At 42.3% G+C, this 10,190-nt stretch overlaps 1 protein-coding gene across 1 annotated transcript; it reads right to left on the bottom strand.

Moving 5' to 3' along the window:
* Positions 1–365: 365 nt before the first annotated feature.
* Positions 366–10,062, bottom strand: SARAF (store-operated calcium entry associated regulatory factor). The gene is made up of 6 exons (XM_054382939.1): positions 9,970–10,062; positions 9,349–9,524; positions 7,399–7,789; positions 2,878–2,986; positions 1,239–1,357; positions 366–731 (listed from the first exon to the last, which is right to left on the bottom strand). Exons 1-6 carry the CDS (start codon positions 10,049–10,051, stop codon positions 706–708), a joined length of 903 nt encoding a protein of 300 aa, XP_054238914.1. The 5' UTR covers positions 10,052–10,062; the 3' UTR covers positions 366–705.
* Positions 10,063–10,190: the final 128 nt, after the last annotated feature.

The following is a 10,190-nucleotide window of genomic DNA, read 5'->3' as shown; positions in this document are numbered from 1 at the left end:
GCTTATTTATTATTTTTCAAATAATTTATAAACAATCTCCCCAGGTTTGTCCAGCCACTTGGATAAATCCTAAAACATAGAATCCTCAGGCTGCAGATTTTGTCTCAAATAGTCACAAAGCACAGATACATAGATTATATTAATGTTAGCCTCTCTGTTTCTGCTCTTTTCCACTATGGAAAACCCTAACACAAACCTGAGTAGCTGACTGCACTTACAGTAATGTTCACATGAATTTCACAAAGACATAGGTGGCTTCAAAGAGCAGCACCCCTTTGATAGCAGGTGTATTATACACTAGGCCTTTGAGATGCTGGACTTCCAAGAAAAAGAAAAACTCTGAAATTCTGGATTAACTGAATTTAAAGCCAGAATATGAGTAAACTACTTGTTTTGAAAATCAGGTAAGGCTACCATTACCATAATTCTTGAAGTACAGAGAGATATATATGTGCTGTAAAATCACTCTTCTTAGCTTGGGTGAGCATTTTGTATCTTACGAGAAGCTGCTGTTTTGAAAAAGTAGATGTTGCAGTACCTGTGATACCCTAAAGAGAGTCCACATATCCACAGGGAAAAAGATGAATTCTTTACCTAGTCTTTCACTCCTCATATTCACTTCTGAAGCCTGCTACTAATAAGAAACATGTACTAGTAACCAGGAATGTTTAGTTTAATCACTCAGAGGTAATAACATCAAGGATTTCATCTTCGTTTTGTGCCCCCAAAGCCTGCAAAGAAAAAAAGAAAGTGTCAGCTTCACTATAGCCTTTCCACTGGGCTGTCCAGTTCTAGAAAGGCTAAAGGTGGCAAGACAGATGAGTTAACCATTCACATAAAGTAGAACAGCAAGCAATTGTGGTGTGACAGGCCTGGAAAATAAGCTATTCTTGCAGATCAGACAACCTGCTTCCTACAAATAAATCATATTTGTACATGTTTGCTAGAGAAGGGCATGTGTAGCATGCAATCAGGGGAAAGCCTTAAACTAATACACCTTGCAGATAAAGACAAACCCAATACTGATGGTACCAAGCCCAGGCTTGTGGTGAGTTTCACGGTCCGTAGTGCTGCCCTACTTCACACGGAACAGAAATAAGGAACATTGTTACGTGCCCATTGGTACCAGTTGGTAAAATAAATCAAAGACTGCTTGTGGAACCTCAGCTAACCCCTGTGCATTTTTGACAGGTCAGAGTTTCTTGAGCTTCAGGAGATTAAAATGTCTTTTGCCTTACCAGAAGCAGTTCTTGTTCTTGAACTGTTGCCTTGTGTGGAATTGCTTAGTGGCCCACTCATTGGAGGTGCAGTTGTGGGATCTGTCCACATACTGTAATATGGGGAACGTGGCTGTGCTCTAATGACAAAGAGTAGAAGAAAGGCTTCTTTAGTGACTGTATAAAAAATGAAGTTACCATTCCAAACAATGGGACTGGATCTCTGAGGGAAAACGGTATGCAAGAAGTTGTTTCAAAACTAGAAGTCTCCACAGTTAATATAACTAACATGTTGAGAACAAGGATAATCAGTGTTGTCAAAATAACATCTGTAGACTTTCAAACAGAAATTAAACCTAATTCTTCAGGTTAAGCAATTCCATCAATTGCAGGAGGACATTTTTCTCTCTGAGATTCTGTCCTTAGATTCTGTCAGACGAGAAAGTAGATTTTATATCTGAATCTTTAAATGCAGTTTGGTAACACCTATGTTGTGGCCATGCAAGATAAAAGAAAACATCACTCTGTTAACTATTTTGAGAAGGTTTTATGAGTAAGACTAACAAATCATGACCTTTGACTCAATGATTTAAATTACTCATTTCTATGGATATGGAACTTCCTGGTGTTGAAATTTACCAATAGCTGTCTCACTTTCTGACACTAGCATTTTCTGGCACATCATTTCAGACAACTGACAAAAAAGTAAAACGGTGGACCAAAGACTAGTTAAAAGTATTGGATATTCCAGAAACTCTCTTACATCCCAAGTTTTTACCTCCTTAATAAATGGGAAATCCTGAGAAGGTTTCTGTCATTTACCAAAAAGCTCTCTACAATGGAGGAAGATGCTTTAACATGTGTCCACATGACCTTACTCCTAAACTTTCAACATAAAAATACATATGTGGTTACATTTAATCTATTACTGCATTCCTACAGGATTAGACTTGATGCAAATGCAGTTATCTGATAAACAGAGAAAACTGCTTGGGCTCTGAAGATTTCCTGCAAGAGCTGCAAATTTTTCTCCAGTGAAGCCTAAAATAGCAGTAATTACTCCCTTTAAACTGTTTATCTAAAATGCTGCATTTGAAACGTTTTAAAGTGTTTAGCCAATATGACCAGCGGATGTTTACTCCAGCACTGAAACTGCTTTTAAATGCTGTTTGTGTTACATTTTTCCAAAACACAACTTACATATGACCTACAAGTCCTTTGGAAAACCATGCCTCTTGGAATTCCATGCATGGGCCATTAGGAGACTGTTGATTAAGGGCTCTTTAATCTGACCACACTGTCACAGAACAGCTGCCACACACGCTGACTTTAGGAAATGCTTCATATTATCTGTATTCTAATGCAGTCAAAATGTATTGTTTAAATGGTCATCTTACATTTACAGGCCAACAGGCCAGGTCAGAGTGATCAGCTAAAGTAGAATGGAATACCTGGGTCCTTCCAATTCTTCTTCCCCATAAACACATTCAGAAGTCAGTCTCTCCTGCTGGAGCTATAGATTGCTCCTCAAAATTGTGCTAGGAGTAGGGTTTTAAAGCTTGAACAATAGAGGCATGAAATCTTAGAAACCATGCAAACAGTATATGGCATACCCCCTGAAAGTTTAAATACTTAAAACCAGATAGCATGCATAGTTTACCTGTGACTGCCAGCCAAGTATCCCAGCAAACCTCCTGCTCCTAATCCAGTCCAAAATCCTGGTCCTGAACTGGTTCCATGATGGGAGTGAGTTCCAAAGCTGTTACCTTCTTAAACAAAATGTAAACCACATCAGTTAGTGGCACCTAATCCTCAGTCCAGCTGTTGCAACAAGACTCTCCTCTAGTTCAAGAAAATGGAAAATATGTACACCCCCTGAAAAAATACACCCCCCCTGATTTCAGTAGATTGCTGATCAAACTTAACTTGAATTGCCTCAGTTCAGAAAGCAGGAAAAAACACAGAAATGAACACTAATGTAAGGAGCTTTATGCTAAAAACCAGCTTTCACTCAATCTCACAGCCCTGATGTTTGCAACACATGACAAAGAGTCCCTGCCTGCATATTTACAGACAAATTAGATTAAAAACTGAAAATAAAACGAAGAATAATCTGCTCAAGGTCACAACAGGCCAGAAGCAGATGCAGAAAGAGAATTCAAGTAGGTAAGATCAAACATTGAACTGAGCACTAAGAACAGAGCTTCTAACCTCACTCGAACAGCTGCACTGTTTTGAGTAACAGTGGCTCAGTCTAATGGTCAACATTACTTTGTATTGTTTCTGCTAATCCTAGTCTGGCATTTGTTATCAAAAGACATACTAACTGCAATCACATTGCAAAGTTTTTATTATGCATGAGTCACCAAGCTTGACAAATACCTTGATGAAACCGCAAGCATATTGAGTGGATTGTGCAGGAAGGCGAGAGTCACAGATTTTTCACGTGACCTGCCTAACACGAGGTTCTGACTCAGAACCAGATGTCTTCTAGTTAGAAATAAAAAGAGAAAACACAAACCCAAAGCAGAATAATTTGCTGGTCTAGAGAAAAACACAGATGTAAGAACAAGCTCGATCAGAGGTTTAACACACAGGGCAGTATAAAAGGCAGGGACTGAAAGTAATATTAGGGTCTTCCTGAAATATGCTGACCTAAACAAGTGGACTAGAGACTTTGGATGCAAAAGTTTTACAGGGCCTAGTTTGTCTTCAAACTGGTGTGGATTGTTTTAAGTCATGGAAGGAAAAAAATTTAAAAAAAAATTAAAATAATCAGTTTAGGTTTCATAGGATGTGATGTTGAATTTAATTTTTTGAATGCTTTGGGAGAAAGATAAAGTCTGACTGCGATGATATATTAGCCATTAAACTATGGTGATTTGAAAAAAAAAAAAAAAAAGACCCCCAACAACAACAAACTACTACTTAATTCACTGTAAAGACTGTGTTAATTGGGGAGATGAACCAACTCATTTGTTCAAAAGCACCATGGCTGAATGTTGACTCAGAAAAGAGTAATTTTTTGTTGAAGTATCTAGAGTAAGCATTAAGGGTCATGTCAAACCACTAACAAAGTAGAATTTAATTAAGATAGACTAGCTAAACAAGTTTCACAGGACACATTCTGCATGTTAAGGAGATTTAAAATGAGGTGAATTAAATATTAACAGCAATAAGTGAACGACACTGCTTTTCATTACTGTTCAGATTGTCAAAGACTAATACATGCCTGGAACACATGGATACACACAAACTCAAGAAATGTGCTTTTGCCCCCAGGCCATAATTTAAGGAAGACACTAAATGCATGAAGTACCATAACAGTTAATATCTTTATTAACTAGTCAGAAGGCCCCACAGTCAGAAGGTCTTTCCTTCTTACTCTGAAATGTAAGGAGAAATCATTTATGCCATAAATTAAGCATTATATGGCTCCCGATGTGCATTTCAAGCATCTCAATTTTCAGTAATAATCATAATCAAGAAAATTTATTTTTCAAGGTCCTACCCTTGCTAGATTTCAGATTCCTACAATCACAGAATCATAGAACATTAGGGGTTGGAAGGGACCTGGAAAGACTATAGTGTCCGAGCCGCTGCCAGAGCAGGATCACCTAGGGCAGGTCACACAGGAACGCATCCAGGTAGGTTTTGAATGTCTCCATAGAAGGAGACTCCACAACCTCTCTGGGCAGCCTGTTCCAGGGCTCCATCATCCTCACAATGAAAAAGCTTCTCCTTATGTTCCCTGGAACCTCCTCTGCTCCAGCTTGTACCCATTGTCCCTTATCTATCATTGGACATCACTGAGCAGAGCCTGGTTCCATCGTCCTGACACTGCCCTTCACATCTTTATAAACACGAATGAGGCCACCCCTCAGTCTTCTCCAGGCTAAAGAGAAACAGATCTCTCAGCCTTTCCTTGTAAGGAAGATATTCCACTCTCTTAGTCACCTTTGTGGCTTTGTGCTGGACTCTTTCAAGAAGTTTCCTGAGGTCCTTGTTAAACTGAGGGGCCCAGAACTAGTCACAATATTCCAGATGCAGCCTCATCAGGGCAGAGGAGAAGGGGGGAGGAGAACCTCTTACTAACTGCACCCCCTTCTAATACACCCCAGGATGCCATTTGCCTTCTTGGCCACAAGGGCACATTGCTGGCTCATGGTCATCTTTCTGTCCACCAGGACCCCCAGGTCTCTGCCCTCTGTGCTGCTCTCCAACAGGTCAGTCCCCAGTCTATACTGGTCCATGAGGTTGTTTTTTCTCAGATGCACGACTCCACACCTGCCCTTGTTTTATTTCATTAAAGTTCTCCCTGCCCAACTCCCTACCCTAAGTCTGGCTGAACGGCAGCACAGCCTTCTGGTGTGTCAGCCATTCTGCCCAGTTTTGTGTCATCACCAAACTTGCTGACAGTGTTCCCTCATCTGGGTTGTCAATGAATATTGTGAACAGCACATCTATGAAGGACCCCACCAGATACAGGCCTCCAACTAGACTCTCTTATTGACCACAACTCTCTGACTTCTTTCCTTCAACCAGTTGACAATCCACCTCACTACCTGTTTATCCTGACCACACCTCCCTCAGTTTAGCTGCAACGATGCTGTATGAGACTGTGTCAAATGCTTAACTGAAACCAAGATAAACCACATCCACTGCTCTACCATCATCTATCCATCTGGTTATGTCCTCATAAAAGGCTGTCATATTGGTCAAACGTGAGTTCCCACCAAAACACCATGCTGACTGCTCCTAATGACCCTCGTATCCTTGACATGGCTTGAGACAGTACCAAGGATAAGTTGTTCCATCACCTTTCCAGGGATGGAGGTGAGCCTGGCTGGTCTATAGTTACCTGGGTCCTCCTTCTTGCCCTTTTTGAAGACAGGAGTGACTTCTTTCCTCCAGTCTTCAGGCATGACAAATGCATTGGTGCAATTAATTGACAAGGAACGGGACAGAAGAAAGTAACTCTTTCCTTTGTTTTGCCTGTGCCCAGGAACACAGAGCCCTGTTTTATGACCAGGGCTCTTAGTAGATACCAGGAGAATGCCAGTGGTCCACAAAAGGTCATGGATGCATGTACAGCATGGACAAGATTGTCTGAAGCTTGAAATAAGTACATGGAAAACAATTTCCAAAGCCACTAGTAATAGAGCAGAAACCCTTTAATTTCCTGCTGCAGATACACAGGAAAGCTTCTGCTGCACCTACCCTGCACAAGAGTATCCAAAAGAGTTATACTGGCACCCTCTGTTGGCCAAGAGGCTTGAGCCAACATGGAAGAGAGCATTACTGAAATATATGCCTTTAAGTAAATTTAATTAATCATTTCTATTTATTTACTTGATAGAATCTTTTTTCCATCTCAGGAAAAAGAAAAAGCAGTGATGCAATTTGTCAGAACATAATTTGAGCTTGAGGGCTGTGAGCATCTCACATATTCAGAGGGTTAAATGAGCTGGTCAGACACCAGATGAATCACATTTATTTCCCTTACACATTAAGGGCAGATCATTTATTAAGCGATAAAAGTCATCAGTTTTCTGGAAAGATAAAAAGTGCATCTCTTCCTACCAGCAGCCTTGTCACTGCTTATACAATTTCCCATTTCAGAAGAAAGGTACTACATGAGATGCAGGCACTACATCACTAATGACTGTTCACAGACACCGTTCTCTGCCCTGGGAACCAAATCTTTCAACTACTGGGACTACACTGAAGCACTTATTAAACAGAGGACTGGTAGATGACACTTAACTCCAACTTTTGTGAACAGACTCAGGGGTCAGGTAGGCCAACAGCTGAAAGACCCTTCTGTAAAGTTTCGAAGAGTTCCTGCTTGTGTGAGAATACTCTCTATCCAGATTACTTAAGAGAATTATTCTTCCCTGTCATGATCCTCCTATTTCACAGAGCATGATGACAACACACGCAGAGCATGGGAAAACAGATTTTCAAGGGTTCAAAGGGAAGTTTGCTGCACAACCTGCTCTGAAAGCCTGTGGGAAACCAAGTTCTTACTTCCACTTTTGAGCAAAGATCAGAATACAAAGCTAACTGCAGGCTCTGCAACCAATTTAGCAGTCAACTGCCAACACTCTGTTTTTAAGTCTGTCCCGCAGTACCATCCCGCTTGCTCTTTCGAATATTTATAAATGGCTTAGAGCCCTACCTGTGAAGCCGTACTTAAAACCAGGAGGAGGAGGTGCCTGCTGACTCTGCCAGGAAGGCCTTGTGAATCCATCACCGTCACTGAAACTCTGATGTGGCTGCTCATTACTGAGGAAGAGCTTGTATGCTCCAAAACCAAGAACCAGAAGAACAATTATAATGATTGCTCCACCAACAGAATCAGAAGAATCCTTGTATGACTGATAATAGCTAGAGCCAAAGCTTCCAGAGTTCTTCACTTTCCTTTCACCTTCCTCAGTCAACTCTAGCCTGAAAAGCAAACTGCAGGAGCCTCTTAGGATGTAAGGATCATCTGGATAATCATAGCCTTCACAGCTCACTTCGATTCGCCCAAAACGGTAGGTACTTTCCAAGTCTGCTTTGCACTGCCACTGAAAAAATAAACCCAATACAAAATAAATACCCTGTGCCAGAGATGAAAACACCTTCCTCCCCCAAATATGCTCTCAAATAAAGCTGCAGTTACTGACAAATCATCTAAAATGCCACATGGTAAGAAATTTCTAAGCATCTGAACTTCTAACTGCAACTGACACGTGTGAGGGGGAGGGAAAAAAGAGGGGGAGGGAAAAAAGAGGGGAGGAAAAGAGGGAGAAAAAAGAGGGGGAGGGAAAAAAAGAGGGGGAGGGAAAAAAGAGGGGGAGGGAAAAAAGAGGGGAGGGAAAAAAGAGGGGGAGGGAAAAAAGAGGGGGAGGGAAAAAAGAGGGGAGGGAAAAAAGAGGGGGAGGAAAAAAAGAGGGGGAGGGAAAAAAAGAGGGGGAGGGAAAAAAGAGGGGGAGGGAAAAAAAGAGGGGGAGGGAAAAAAAGAGGGGGAGGGAAAAAAAGAGGGGGAGGGAAAAAAGAGGGGGAGGGAAAAAAGAGGGGAGGGAAAAAAGAGGGGGAGGGGAAAAAAGAGGGGGAGGGAAAAAAGAGGGGGAGGGAAAAAAGAGGGGGAGGGAAAAAAGAGGGAGGAAAAAGAGGGAGGAAAAAAGAGGGGAGGGAAAAAAGAGGGGGAGGGAAAAAAGAGGGGGAGGGAAAAAAAGGGGGAGGGAAAAAAAGAAGCCTTTCTACTCTAACAAAAATTGGAAATCCAAGCAGCAATATCAAAGAATAGCACCTTCTGGGGTTCACAAGAATTAAATTTTACAAACCCAAGTAACATTTTAATCAAAACCACTGAAGCTTTGTTTTTATACTAGAGCCTTCAGGCATAGTTCAAAGATATACCTACAGTACTTCTGGAAATTCCGTCCCCCAAAAGTATTTAGATTAAGTTTCAGTTGTCGAAGCTCCTCCTGGTTTCATCCGGAATAAAGTTAATTTTTTTCCCTAGTAGCTGATACAGCGTTGTGTTTTGGATTTAGTGAGAGAATAATGTTGATAACACAATGATGTTTTAGGTGTTGCTAAGCAGTGTTTCTATTAAGTCAAGGACTTTTCATCTTCTCATACTGCCCTACTAGAAGAGGCTGGGAATGTACAAGAAGCTGGGATGGGCATAGCAAGGACAGCTGACTTAAATGAATCAAAGTGGCCAATGCCAATTCCATACAAAATGACCTCATGCCCAGTGTATAAACCAGGGGGAGTTGGCCAGGGTATGCAACAGCTCATGGATTGGCTGGGCACGAGTCAGTGGGTGGCAAGTAATTGTATTGTGCATCATTTGTTTTGTATATTCTCTTATTGCTACGATTACTTTCTCTTCCTTTCTGTCATATTAAATTACATTTCTGTTAACCCACAATCTTTTGATTTTTCTTGATACTCTCCCCCATCGTACAGGAGAGGATTGAGCAAATGGCTGTGTGGTATTTAATTGCTGAGGGAGGTTAAACCATGGCAAACAAAAAGCAAACTGAAGCGACAGCCTAGCTCATGGCTGTTTCGTCCTTCAGAAGTTATCAAGTCTAGGAAAGAATTAAACGTTTAACAAATTTTAAGCAGTTACCTGTACATCATAGCCGTCCCAACCTTTGTTGTAACACTGAACAACCTCAGGGATATGGGAACATCCAGCAGTGCCTCCTGTGCACTGTAACTGAGGGACTGCAGGTGTTCGCCGAGATGTTGTGTACTGACCTCTGTGAAGAGTAAGCGCCTGTACCTCCCTCAGCAGAAGCCTCCCTGAAACAGGTAGCAGAAAGGTCAACGCTTGTGCAGATGCATTTTCTCCTTTGCCACAAGGGCCTCCTTTAGGAAAAACTCGGTAAACACAAAAAGCGCAAGAACGCGCTTCTTCAGGAGATGAAGCTCTAAGAAGCATCAGACGGACGAGTCCCGCCACGTCCTTCGGGGAAGGATCTGTGTTATTCCCTCTTAGAGCGTATAACCACCGCTGACCACATAGCGGGATTATTACTGCGGTACAAGACGACTTAAAAGAAGCTCAAACCGAAACACTCTCCTGGCGCAAGCCCTGGCACGGCTAGGCCGCAGCTAACCCAGCAACGCCGCGTCTCCCTGCCACCGCCATGGTGACGGGAACGGCAGAAGGGTCATCTCAGGGGCTTGAGGCTCCTTCAGGCGAGAGAACCTCATAGAGACACAGACCCAGCCCTACAGATCTCACCCGGCTGATCCCAGCACAGCGTAGGGCCCACGGCAGCGCAGAAGAGGAGCAGGAAAAGCGCGGGTGTTGTAAGAAGCGCCATGACAGCCTTGAGCTGAGTCACCTCCCTGCATCGGGCAGAGTCTCTCTCATTGGCTAATCACTGGCCGAAGGCGGAAGGGAGAGTGGGCGGGAGAGCCTGCGCGCTGCCCACCCGGAAGCGGCTCTTGGCAGAGCCACTT

Source organism: Indicator indicator, chromosome 8 (genome assembly GCF_027791375.1).
Source record: "Indicator indicator isolate 239-I01 chromosome 8, UM_Iind_1.1, whole genome shotgun sequence".
NCBI lineage: Eukaryota > Metazoa > Chordata > Aves > Piciformes > Indicatoridae > Indicator > Indicator indicator.
The sequence above is the reverse complement of the archived record's forward strand: the minus strand, read 5'-3'. Positions and strand labels throughout refer to the sequence as shown.